Source organism: Gymnoscopelus microlampas (genome assembly GCF_963454915.1).
Source record: "Gymnoscopelus microlampas genome assembly, chromosome: 19".
NCBI classification, from domain to species: Eukaryota; Metazoa; Chordata; class Actinopteri; order Myctophiformes; family Myctophidae; genus Gymnoscopelus; species Gymnoscopelus microlampas.
The window spans coordinates 23,491,686-23,505,032 of NC_139956.1; the positions used below are offsets into that span (position 1 = coordinate 23,491,686).

Consider the following 13,347-nt stretch of genomic DNA (forward strand, 5'->3'; position numbering starts at 1 on the left):
CGCGGGGTTTTCAGAGAGAGATCATGGGCGGTGGGAGTTTGAGACTATTCTGATCAATGTACAGATTATTTACGTTTAAAATACTGTTAAAGGGATTGACTTTGGCGGTTAATAGCATTTAACAGGTAGATAATTGCCTCATTTGGAGGGCAAAAGGCAGGATGGATGATTTCGGGGTGTACGCGGTTTTGGGGCTAAACAATCCTCCTCAGAGGCTTCTATGGTAACGTGTTACGTTCATGTTTTGTTTTGTTGATTTAATTGTACGCATTGTTTTCTCTACATAGCCGGCGACAACTGCGTTGTAAAATAGCGTTGTAGTCACAGTTGTAATGTAATGTGATCGGTTGTTAGATAAGCCTGGATCATGTCAAAAGATAGCTTTGTATATTTGAGCGCTCTAAAACCATCCATATTTAGAGAAAATGCGGGAGTGTAACCATAACACAATTATATGCCTTTGGTTGATTAAAAACACGATCAAGGTTATTCCAGGGGTTTCATTTAGCTCATGAACAACATATGGTTGCAGGCAGCCCTCGGACTATAGCAGCAAAAACATTAACTTCAGTGGTTTAACAAGTACTACATTTTTGTTTACTAAATAAAAAGTAAATACTGCAATGTAGAAATACTCTGTAAAGTAAGTAGAAGTCTGGAATTCAAAATTTACTTGAGTAAAAGTGCAAAAGTAGTGCCGTCAAAATATACTTAAGTACTTAAAGTAAATTAAAGTACTGACTATGCACAATATCCCATTTCACATGTTTCCAATCCTTTGAAAATAGCAGATCTACAAGCTCACAACGCTGTGAGCTTGTAGATTGGCTATTTTCAAAGAACCATGACTGAAGTCTTTAATGTATGTTAGTTTTACAAACTAGTGACTAGTAACTAAAGTTTTCAAATAATTGTAGTGGAGTAAAAGTACAATATTTGCCTCTGAGATGTAGTGGAGTAGAAGTAAAGGTACTGAAAAAAAAGTAAGCAAAGTAAAAGTACCTCAACATTGACTTAAGTACAGCACTGGAGTAAATGTACTTAGTTACTTAACTTTACAACACTGACATTAACTTATTCTTGTCCATAATTCAGTGCCTATGGGTCGAATAGGACTTCCTTGGCAGTTCCACCAAACGCTCGCCAGGTGGTGCTGTTTACCAACGGACCGTGGGGAGAGAGGATCTGCGTGAACGCTGAGCTCAATGATGCTGACAGGATCCCCATCACTATTGGCAAACTGACACCTTATAATAAGTATGTGTTTTCAATAGACTGGACTAGAGAACCGTAAGATAGTATTTATATACTAATTATTTACAATTTTATAATCTTTCTCTCAATTAGTCTTGTGCATTGATTGCTTTGCCTTGAAGTCTGCCAGGACCAGCTGAAAATATGAATAGAGAAGGCCCTGTACATAATATGAAATCGAACATTTTTTAAATATCAAAAGGTATTCTGTATTAGGGCATCCAATGGATAGGGTAAAACTTCCTGGCCATCGGCGTGGAGACTGGCGCTCAATTCCTCCACCGTCGATCCGGCTTGGCCGGGCACTCCAACGAACACAATTGGCCGTGTTTGTGGGGGAAAGCTGTCAGGGAAGAGTGAACTATGTCTATGTCGCTAGTCGCTGCACTAGCCCATTTAGAGCTGGAACACATACGTAACTATACTTTTCAATGCAGGAACCCCTTTTGATGTAGTTGTTGTTTATTTGAATAAAAAATGTCGTTTTTCAGAAAATTTAGGTCAGGATTTAGAAGGTGTTTTTAGAATCGGCCTCAGGTCTAAATGGGCTAGTGAGCGACTCAAAAGCTAACATTTTACATTTGATTGCTCTAAAACTATCCATAATATTTGAAAAATGCGGAAATGAAACGTTTTTTTTTATTATTCTGAATTATCTGTAGTAGTCCAGTAATTCTGAACAACTAATCATAGGTTTGATAATGTAACATCGTGTAGCCTCTAACCTGCATATTACCCTTTTTAACTGGGTGCCAAATGTTGTCCTGTCCAGATGTCTGTCCTGGGAGCAGTGGGAAGAAGAGACGTGGACAGACGGTGTCACACTGAACATCTCCCTCTTGGGAGGAGATCTGGTGAGTTTCAAACCAACCCAAACTATGGGAATTACCTAGAAAGCTATGAAAGCTTCTTCTGCTCATTTGATAACAGGTTGTATCCTAATGTATCAACTATAGGCAAACTCAACTTCAACTGTATTGTCATATCATAAGTTTACAGGTGTAAAGAGTGGGTTCATTTTCTTCCAACATTTTCCGTTGTGAGAAAAGAGTCATAAGGGTAAAGAATGGAGAGAGAAACGAGGGAAACAAGAAGAAGCAGCAGCATATATAAATAGACTTGAGGTGACTCCGCTATTCCAGACACTGCTCTTGATGCAGGATGTGGTTTTTCAGGTGAAAATGGATGATTCAGACCCAGGGTTCACTCTCATCATGAAGGAATTCACTCCACAGGTAATGTGTCTGGGATGCTCCCACACTGCTTATGAAATTGCACGCTTTTCCCCCAGTGCTTTTTATAGCCACGAATTGTCAGCCGCCTAGGCTGAAACATTCCTGCAAAATGATTACCTTGTCGTCATGAATTTAATTTGTCAACTGAGTTTCAAAGCTGATTAATCATGGCTTCTCCTGGCGAAAAAAGTGTCACTACAGAAGTAGAGCGTCGACCTGTAGAGCCCTATTTTTGAAAAAAAAATCTGTTATAATTACATGCCAAAATAGGGTTACCGGTAATATGTTGAAAGTGGTTAATGAAGGGAGACTGGGGGAAACACTGTAATTGGATGCTGAGCCTATAGCAGGTTAAAATGTTCCACTGTATCAAAGGATTTGCCAAATCCTCAAATCCAACGCCAAGACCCATGTTTCGGGTAAAATGAAAGCCACCCATGGGCTCTATTACAATCCCTTTCATCTAATGACCTGAAACTAATTTGATAAATGGTTACCAAGTAAAATTTCAATTGGATTAGTATGGACCCGCAGCTGAAGGGAATAGCGTTAACCGTGGCTCTGTTTCATTTAGGTGTTTCTGTGTGCCAGCACGAATGTTAATTGTACATGATCTTTCCATGCTGGCACACAGTAACGCCGAAATGAAACACGCCCTTGATGTATGTTATTGCCTTCTTTTGGTGTGTGAAAACGAGCACTGTCAGACTTCTGAACCTTTCTGTGTGTACTGTGTAGTGGGGACCTCATGTATTGTCTTGGTGTTGCGTCGTGTGATATGTTGTTTTGTGCTATGTGGTTATGTGTTGTTTTTTGTTGTTGTTTTTGAACAGACTGTGAAGACATATATTCCTTTGGGGACAATAAAGGTGGTTGTTATTATTATTATTAATTCCCCCTGCCCTCTGTGCTGTTGCAGTCCACCACCGCACCCAACGCAGTGCCAGGGGTGAAAGGTAAAAAGAAGAGGGTACGGACAGAGGACGAGGAGGAGGGAGTGCTATCGCAGATGGGGGAGGAAGAGAACATTTGCCCCAACGGTTCCCCAGAGAAGGTGACGCCTCAGAGAAAGGTCAGGGGTCACGCCAAAGGAGGCCACAAGCTGCTTGCCAATGGAGGGGACAACGCAAAGACAAAGGGAACAGGTGATATGGTGTGATTACACTATCTGGTTTTGATATTTTAATCCTACCCTCGTTATCAGAAATGTTAACCACATGAACCTTTTTTATTAAAAAAACAATCGCACAAATAGATCTACAACCTCACAATATATGTCGCAATATGAAGTGTTGTGAGCTTGTAGATCTTCTAATTTTGTCATTTTTCGTACAACTAAGTATGTAGGGCAAGTAGTTAAGGGAGTACATCTGGAAAAAGGGTGCTGGATTGGAATCAAGGAGAACGGTATAGGATGAGAGTGAGGCAGAACACACTAGCTAGCTAAGTTTTTAGTGTTATCAGCCATTTTGTCACAGCATCAGCCCATGTTTAAGCTTTGTCCTTTATCAAAATGACATTAGTAATGGAGACTAAAGTGAAGGTTTTCCAAAACATGCGTTTCAGTGGATCTGTGTGGACATGTAATCCGGAGATTTTGAGAAACGATGACGTCATCGCGCATTCGCACATGGTCATTATAATAATAAATAATACAATAATACATAAACACCGGACCGCTCATGGTCATTATAATAATAAATGAAGAGAGAGAGAGCAACACTTACAGTCTATGAAACAAGGCACGCTCATTTATGGCTAAATAATGTCATACTTAATAATAAGACAGTGGTGGGAAAAGTAGCTCATTCACTGTGTGACGAAAACCCTCTTTCTCTGCGCCAAGTAGAACACACGGCGCGCACACAGATTGAATGTGGGGTCTGTCGTCCTAAAACACAATCGCCCCGGTGCCGAGAGTCCCTGCTTTATAGTGGTGTTCGATGTTTTTACATTGCCAACTCTCACATGTACATAAACGTTCAGATTTCAAATATAAAGTGCTTACCCCTGAGCCACGGACGTTACAAGGCGATCCGGACCGCGATAAGTACCCGTATCTCCCGTATTGTTCAATAAAAAGCATTTTAATCCGATCGTCGGCCATTTTCTCCAAATTTTCTCCGATGCTTTCAACCATGCGACACCAATGGTTGGAAGGTGTATTGCACTCTGATACATTACCAAAATAAAATAACAGAAAAAGAAAATGTCCGGCGATGGGATTAAAATGCTTTTTATTGAACAATACGGGAGATACGGGTACTTATCACGGTCCGGATTGCCTTGTAACATCCGTGGCTCAGGGGTAAGCACTTTATATTTGAAATCTGAACGTTTATGTACATGTGATAGTTGGCAATGTAATAAAAAAAACGAACACCACTATAAACCAGAGACTCGACAGCGTCATGTGAACCATGGCCACTGTTTGAGCTGCAGCTGCGGCCTAATAATGTTGTTTTCGTTTATGTTCACGTATGCTGTTCACGTATGCTATTAAAATAATGCAGCTATTGCAGTATTGGGCCTTAACATGTGATTACAAATGTATTTGTATTTGGCCCCTCATATATATAATTATAAAATAAATGTAAATATAAAATCTGATATAAAATTGAAACATGCAGCTGATCGATGCGTTTCTGCGTCTACGTGTGGACAGGGATTTTTGTTTATCTTTGTCATGTGGCCAGGGATTCTTTTTAAAAACGGAGGACTAAAATATCCGTTTAGTAAAAGATCCATGTACGTGTAGCCAAGGCCTAAATTGGCTGAAATTCAATGATTTCCATATGTCACTGTGACGGGATGACCTGGCAAACAGAAGGTCAGAGGTTTGATTCCCGGTCCTGGCAATGTGTCAAGGTGTCCCTGAGCAAGACACTTAACCCCTAACAGCTCCCACCCTGCGCTCAAGTCTGTCTACTTGGGCACCAATCAGCTGGGGGAAAACTGAATTTCCCCTTCAGGATCAAATAGGTCTTATTATTATTATTATTATTATTATCATTATCTATTATTATTCAATTAATATTGATTCCAAAAGAGAAACTTTTGTGAACGTGTTGTTGTTTACTCCTGGGTGTGAGGTGTACAGTCTTGAACTGCGGCTACCCGAAACAGGGCTTAAAAGAGATCCCTTCTTGTATCTCAATGGGATTTCACCTGTATAAATAAAGGTCTAATAAATAAAAAACACGTTGGTTTGTATTTCTTTGTGTCGTGTCAAATCTCAACTTGTAACATTCCACAGCAAACAGAGTTGAAGATGTGCAGGGGAGTGTGGGGAAAAGACCTCTGCAGAATGCAAACAGGAAAGGTGGCTCAACCAAGATGATCACGCAGACGGGTGAGTGTCTGTGCACTCATGCACCAATATGAATTTGCATGTAAGGACTTTAATCTCCATTTGAGGGTGCCTGTCTTGTGAAATGTTTGTGTGTGTCTGCCTGCACTCTCAATACATTAGAGTGTGAAATACAATACATTCTGTCAGCTTAGCCTTATTTGTAGGATGTGTGCTGCCATTGTGATTACTTGTGTGTGTGTGTGTGTGTGTGTGAGAGAGAGATAGAGATAGAGAGAGAGAGAGAGTGTAAGGGATGAGAATCCACAAAAAGTGTTTTTGTTTTACCTAACTTATCCCTGGCTGTCTGTCTTTCTTTAACTGCAATGACTGAAGTCTGTCTTATATCACCTCCCCTGCAGCCCCATTGGTCAACCCGTCAGCTCGTTGGGGTCAGACGCTGTGTCCTATTGATGATCAGACTGCAATTCTGATTGGAGGACAGGGAGTCAGGATGCAGTTCTGCAAGGACCCCATGTGGAAGCTGTGCACAGGTCAGCTTCAATACGCGCTGCCCTCCAAAGCTTGGAGAGAAAGGGATGCATCTCTGTTTGTATACTTTGTATACAAACAGAACATACACATGTTCCCCCAGAAGGCCAGAATACGGATGCTGTGGTTCAAGTGATTAATCCAACACGCTCAATGTCACTGCAGTTATGTTCTGTCAAAGTCACACCTTTTTATTGCATTTTAATTGATTTAAAAGTGCAGATCACTTTGAAAAGTTTTAGCCATAAAATAGACCCTCCCAGGAGAAAAGATTGATTGTTACACTGTGCAGTAAATTACCATTTACTGCACAGTGACGTTTACCAAACATCGATTCAGTTACGCAGGTACAGCAAGTTCGGTAGGGATTAACAGGAAAGGTTTATGAGTGACATTTCGCTGTTGCTGTGGTAGACGATGGCATGTACTGATGCTGTTATGGCACTGCATTTCAGTAAATAAAATCAAAGGAGGATCAAGTGGTTTTATGTTATCTTCTATTAACCACATGAGCCCTAACAACCCTATTTTGGGCCTGTCATAACAGGTCAACAATCCCAGAAAATGGGTGAAAGTAGCAGATCTGCAAGCTCACAATGTGTCACATTGCGACATTGAAGAGATTTGGTGTTGTGCAAAAAAAAGTGCAGACTCCTGGGGGCCCCAGTCAACAAATATAGGGTTTAAGTGGTTAAAAGGTTTAGCTACACCTGCATGTCCTCAGGTTCGATTTAATGTCTTTCTCTCTCTCTGCACTCAGTATTTCTCTGTTTCCTCTCCATGTACTCTCTCTCTCCCTGGTCCACCCTCTCTTCCCTTCATCACTAGTATGCAGCATTCTGAAAGTCAAGATATATTGAGAATTTCCTTAAACCTTTATAATGCCAAAAGGTGAGGGACTCGTTTCTCATGTGCCCTATTGTTGTGACATGCTGTGGTCTTGTGTCCATCCATCCAACAGAGGACATGTCCTGGTTTGCGGCTGAGACCTTGGCAGAGGGTCCTACCCCTGAGGCCAGGATTGGCCACACGGTGACCTACGACCCCGATTCTAGAAGGATCTTTGTGTTTGGGGGATCTAAGAACAAGAAGTGGTTCAATGATGTTCACATCCTGGATACACAGAGCTGGAAATGGTCACTGGTGGAGGTGTGTGTGTTACCTAACTTTTGCATGGAGCAATGTCAGTTAACACTCAAGTAAAAAAAAAAACAACCTGCCGTCCTTATTTTGGGTATGTTAAATAGCAGATAGCTGATCTACAAGCTCGCAGCGTGTCACATTGTGAGTTTGTAGATTGGCTTTTGTCGGTGTTCATTGAATATAGGGCTCAAGTGGTGCTATTTTCATGTTCTGTCTTCCAGGCCCAGGGTGAAGTCCCACCCCTAGCCTACCACAGCTGTAGCCTGTTCCGGGGCGAACTGTTCATTCTGGGAGGGGTGTTTCCTCGCCCCAATCCTCAGCCTGACGGCTGCAGCCAGTCCCTGTACATCTTCGACCCCCACCTCTCCATTTGGTATCAACCCATCGTCACAGGTGACGCACCCCCCCCCCGCTCAGGGTAAGACGGTTTGATCCAAATATCAGCTGTGTAGTTGTTCTGGGTTTCAAAGCACTTTGGAAGATCAAAGAGCTCCGCCATAGCCTTAAGATCAGAGATACCGATATGTGTGGGGAAATCTAAATTAATTGGGGCTAGAACAGCGTTGAGAACGGCTGCTAACAAACCTACGCCCACTGCTTTGAAAGCAAATCATAATACCGTCTCAATACAAAGGACCACCATAATGTCTTTCCATTGGTTCTGCAATGCGGTTATCCTTCTATAAATTCATGAGCTTTCACTAGACTCTACATCTTGGTCTAATTGTGTTTGGATGTGTCTGTCCTCTAGGCATTCAGCCTGTGTGATGCAGGAGAGGAAGATCTATGTGTTTGGGGGCTGGGACACTCCTGTGTGCTACAATGACATGTACATGTTGGACCTGGGTAAGACACACACACACACACACACACACACACACACACACACACACACACACACACACACACACACACACACACTCACACTCACACTCACACTCACACTCACAGACTCACACTCACAGACTCACACTCACACTCACACACACACGGTTTCTAAATTATTTTGAGACACATTCTTTTTCAATTATCCTGTCCCTTTTATGGCACCTAAACTAGAAATGCTGATTGTACAGGTGCCACGCTCTATGTATAAACATAGGGCTAGACTCTGATATTCCGCTGTGACATGGAACGTTGACCAATTTCGGGATGGAGCTAAAAATGAATAGTACAGGACCGGTCCAGACCCTATCCCAACCTCAACTTGACTTGGTTACCCAATCATAATTTTTATAGTTAAAAAGTTATCTGGTATTACCGTATATTGCAAGCTCATTTGACAATGAGCCTCCACCAAATTTGCAGAAAGTGGATGATGAGAAACCGTCTTCAGCCCTAAGGGGAAGTAGAATTTGCAGTTGTGGAGATACATGGAAAACCAATGTCTCTCCTTTGTCAGAAAACCATTAAAGTGAACAAAGCTGCAAGGCCACCATGAACAGCTTCATCTAGAGGTCAGAGTCTCCATCCACTTGTCGGTCAACTCACAAAAAACTAAATACAGCCTTTGATGGGTGGCTTTCATACCTAGTTGTAAAAAGTGGTAGGTACATTAAAGTTAAACGGCAGTAATAAATATGGTGAATATATCTGTAAGGATGATGTTAATAAATAGATGGATTTACATGTGATCCTCTGGGCTTCTGAAATTATGAGTATAAACACATATAAATAGCACACAGTCGATGTTTGTCTGTAGAGTGACGTTATGTGCAGAGTACATTCATTCACTTGCACAATGCAACAATCTAATTTAGCTTCTTCGATCCTCAGGTCTGATGGAATTCTCTGTTGTGAGGACAACAGGAAAATCCCCGTCGCCACGCAGGTGTGTACACACACACACACAGACAGACAGACAGACAGACAGACAGACAGACAGACAGACAGACAGACAGACAGACAGACAGACAGACAGACAGACAGACACGCACACACACAATTTACTATTATGCATTTAACAGATGCTTTTATCCAGAGTGAATGGACTAAACTTATATACTTACATAAGTAGTGTAGAGTCCAAAAAAATAGTTCAGTGCTAAAGTGACTAAGATACAACAAGGTAAAACACACACACACACACACACACACACACACACACACACACACTTACACACACACACACACACACACACACACACACACGCACACGCACACGCACACACACTTACACACTTACTTCACAAGGCTAGGACCATAACTTGATATTATAGTTTATTGAGGTAGTGGCTCAAACTGGTCAGTAGTGCAGAATAGGCTGAAAGACTGATTACTTGGTCCAGGATTTGAGGGTTGGGCTTGGGGGTGGTTGGTTGGAATGTAATGGGGGGTGACTCTGAATTCTTTGACTTGGGATTGGGAGTCCTGGTGGTCTCTCCACATAGACCCCCAGAGGGAGTCTTGATTCCACTGATCTACAAGCTCACAACACGTTGTGATGTGACGCTTTGTTTTATATATAGCATTTTTTGCTATATATATATAAATTAACCTTTGTTCTTGTGTTGCAGCTGGCATGGCAGCGCTGTGCTCTCAGACACCAAGTTCCTGATCCACGGTGGTTACAACGGCCACAACGCTCTCAATGACACGTTTATCTTCGACACAGGTGAGAGCAAGGGACATGTTCACCTGGAGGGAGCCCATTTCTGCTGTTGTTGTCTGGATGTAAAGATGGTCTTTACCACTTAAACCCTATACATTACTTTATTGACTGGGTCCCCCGGGGGTCTGCACTTTGCAACCTACCTTTTTCATTTGTATTTTTGCTAGATGTTTGCCTATTATGACATGCCCAGAATAGGGGTGCTAGGGTTTGTGTGGTTAAAGTAGTTTCCCCAGACTTTTAGGGAACGCTTAATGTGTGAGAGGTTATTGGCTGAACTTAGTCATGTCAAAGGAATAGAAGCAGAACCACACACTATAGCTCCCTTTTGAGCCTGAAAAAGAGCAACATCGAAACATCACTCCATGCTGCTAAACTAATAAAGTTACTCAAAGGGAGATCTCGGTTCACTTTGGGGCCAGTACCTGCCTTCAAGAGGTTTTTTGGAAGTGCGCAACTTATTTTTGATCCTGTATGAACTTAAGTCATGTGAGTGACTGTAATTAGCTGTGAATGATCATAACATTTTTGTTTGTTGATATTGTCATTTCATTCAGACGGCAATAGCTGGACAGAGTTGAGTCACCCACAGCTCTCCCTGCCCCGGGCTGGTCATTCCATCACCACCATGGACACCACCCGCCGCCACTGTCACAATTGCTATGGGGAGGAGCAGGTAGGCGAGGAGGGCAAAGAAGGATGTGTCACCAGAACCCTGATCATGTTCGGAGGAGGAGACAACGAAGGCCAATTCTACTCCGACCTGACCACCATCGCTGTGGAGGAATTGGTTGACGGGATTTAGTCAGTAGTCTTTTGTGCTTGTTTTTGTATTTTTCGTTTCTTGTTCTTTTTTTACATGACGCATTAAAAATTCAAATGTAAAGTTAATCTATTATATATTTTAAAATGTTATGTTATTCAAGTGTTTTTAAGTTGTGTATATATTTTGGGAACTTCTTAGAATTGCATTTTACAAAAAATGATATCAGCCTTGTATTGGTTTTAGTGAAAATGGAAAACATGTTACTTTTTAATTGGATCATGGAAAATTACAGAACCCCAACCTGTAATTAGAAAATAGTCAGTTTAAATGGCAAATGGTGCATTATAGTGCCTCTATCCAAAGCACTTTACAATGTGCATTACATTCACCCATTCACCCACACATTCACAGCAGATGAAACCATGCAAGGCAGTAACCTGCTCATTGGAAGCAGTTAGGGTTTGTTTTGCATGTGGTTTTATTAAAATATTTCAACATTTACAGGTAATCACTTCCTTGAATTTGTGTTGAATCTGTTGATATAGTAATAATACCAAGTTATGTTTTGATTTACATTGCAGAAATTAGCTTGTTCTTTATAGAGGATATGCGTGTGACATCATCATCAAACCCGGAAGTTATGCAGGAATGCCTACTAAGTGTCAAAAAAATACTTTCTGGCCTTGACAGCCCATGCATCCAAACAGAAAAGTCATATCTGATTGCATTAAACAACACTAAACAATGTTAAACTCACTTTGCATGTTTCTTTGCCACTCACTTTGCCACTCGATGTGCCATTCATTTTAAGCATGCGCATATCCTCTATTCATTAAATGTTTATACTTCTACAATCTCTTTTGAAAAAAATATACATTCCCTAAATGTATACTGAAACCAGTGCTATTTAAACAGGTGACAGTAATGTCAGCATCTTGTCTAGTAATACCGCTGGCCATTTCGTCCAGTCTGAAGATTTTGTATTTAACCACTTGAACCCCAGCATCCATATTCTGGGGGGAACTTTAGCCAAAAATAGCAGATCGGCTATTTTTGCAAAATCGGTCCAAGTACAGTTTCAACTCTGGTCTGTTTTATAGAGGGTTTAAGTGGTTAAACCGGTAGTCCAGTCATTTATTTTACGAAGATGTCGGAAAAACAATAATAGGGAAGTTATACTTTATGGATCCTTGTGGATAAAATAATAATATAACTAGAGAAAGTGCTCCTCGGAGCACAGGTCTCCGCCAGGTCAGGTAGGTTAGTGTGGGCCAGCAATGTTCGGAATTCGCCAATCAGGCTGGAATGTAAAAAATGGTACGGATCGGACGGCTCCGTCTTGATCACATGGCTAAAGAGATAATATGTACCGATTTGCGTGATGTTTGGACAACATTTGTTGGAGTAATATAAAAAATATTGTTTTGCAAAAATCGGCCTCCTGTGAGTGAGGCAAATACAAAGCTGGAAAGAAAATCTGACCACATTATCAAAAGTGTGGGGAGATTTGATGGTTGCAAACTTCTAAAGGTGACTGCACAGCCAGAATGTTCAAAACAAGTTCCACAGTAACACATCTAACGAGCATAGCTGTGAATTTGGTCAGTTGCATCAGATGAAAGAGTATGGGATGCTGTTTGATGACAACTTGCATTTCGTAATGAGGAAGATGATTTTGTTTCTGTGGTGAGCAGCATTTGCATGTTGTGTCAATATTGCTCGTTTGTGTCACTTACTCACTTCCCCTGCAGTGCACAGCAGACAACAACTGCCACTGTTATGATTTTGGAGTGAATATGATTGGGAAAAACGATGCCTCAACCCCGCCTTGCCAGACAAGTCTGCAAAAGGATTATCTAGGTTGCCTGGCTGACATTTAGAACGTATGCTCTGCAATGTGCTTAATTATCCCACAGATGGCGACACTGGAGCACATTTTTCCCTTAAATGCCAACAGACTGCAAGCTTTTTTCCCTTCTTTTTTTTTGAGTAGCCCATTTAAGATCTATTTGAGCTCAGAGGATGTGATAGTAGATGAAGAGGTAAGTGAAGAAGGTGTTAACAAGGGTGATGTATTTCATATTTTGAACCAACAGAGAGACAGAATACAGAATACAGAAATGCTAATGGGATTAATTTGGTCTAGGGGAGGTAATGAAGCAGCTACACTCAGTCCTATTGACTGCCATGGTAGGTGAAGTGACTTTCCCTTGATTCATCTGGAAGTCCTGTTCTCTCATTCTTCACAAAGGGGAATTCCTATTATCCTGAAACCCTTCATTACATCCTGATGCTATTTCCATTCCGTCATAGCATTGGTTGATGTATTATTATTAAAATCTTCTGATGTGTCATATCTCACAGAAGTTTGGGCAATGCCATTTTTAAAAGAACCCATGTTAACTTTTTTAAAGAATTATATCAAGGAAGGACCACATATTTTTAAAACCTCATTCTTGTATCGCTGGTCACATCAACCTCAGCATGCCTCTGTGTC

General features: G+C 41.3%; 1 protein-coding gene across 2 annotated transcripts; it reads left to right on the top strand.

Annotated features, from left to right (window-relative positions):
* The first annotated feature begins 8 nt into the window (after positions 1 to 8).
* krcp (kelch repeat-containing protein) lies at positions 9 to 11,433 on the top strand. 2 transcript variants are annotated; one of them, XM_084042647.1, is made up of 13 exons: positions 9 to 223; positions 1,096 to 1,257; positions 2,027 to 2,108; positions 2,430 to 2,489; positions 3,409 to 3,634; positions 5,746 to 5,841; positions 6,201 to 6,332; positions 7,292 to 7,479; positions 7,695 to 7,891; positions 8,225 to 8,319; positions 9,250 to 9,304; positions 9,990 to 10,087; positions 10,642 to 11,433. In XM_084042647.1, exons 1-13 carry the CDS (start codon positions 162 to 164, stop codon positions 10,887 to 10,889), a joined length of 1,701 nt encoding a protein of 566 aa, XP_083898773.1. In that variant the 5' UTR covers positions 9 to 161; the 3' UTR covers positions 10,890 to 11,433. The 2 variants fall into 2 exon arrangements, with proteins under 2 accessions (XP_083898773.1, XP_083898774.1); XM_084042648.1 differs by lacking the exon at positions 2,430 to 2,489.
* The last annotated feature ends 1,914 nt before the right edge of the window (positions 11,434 to 13,347 follow it).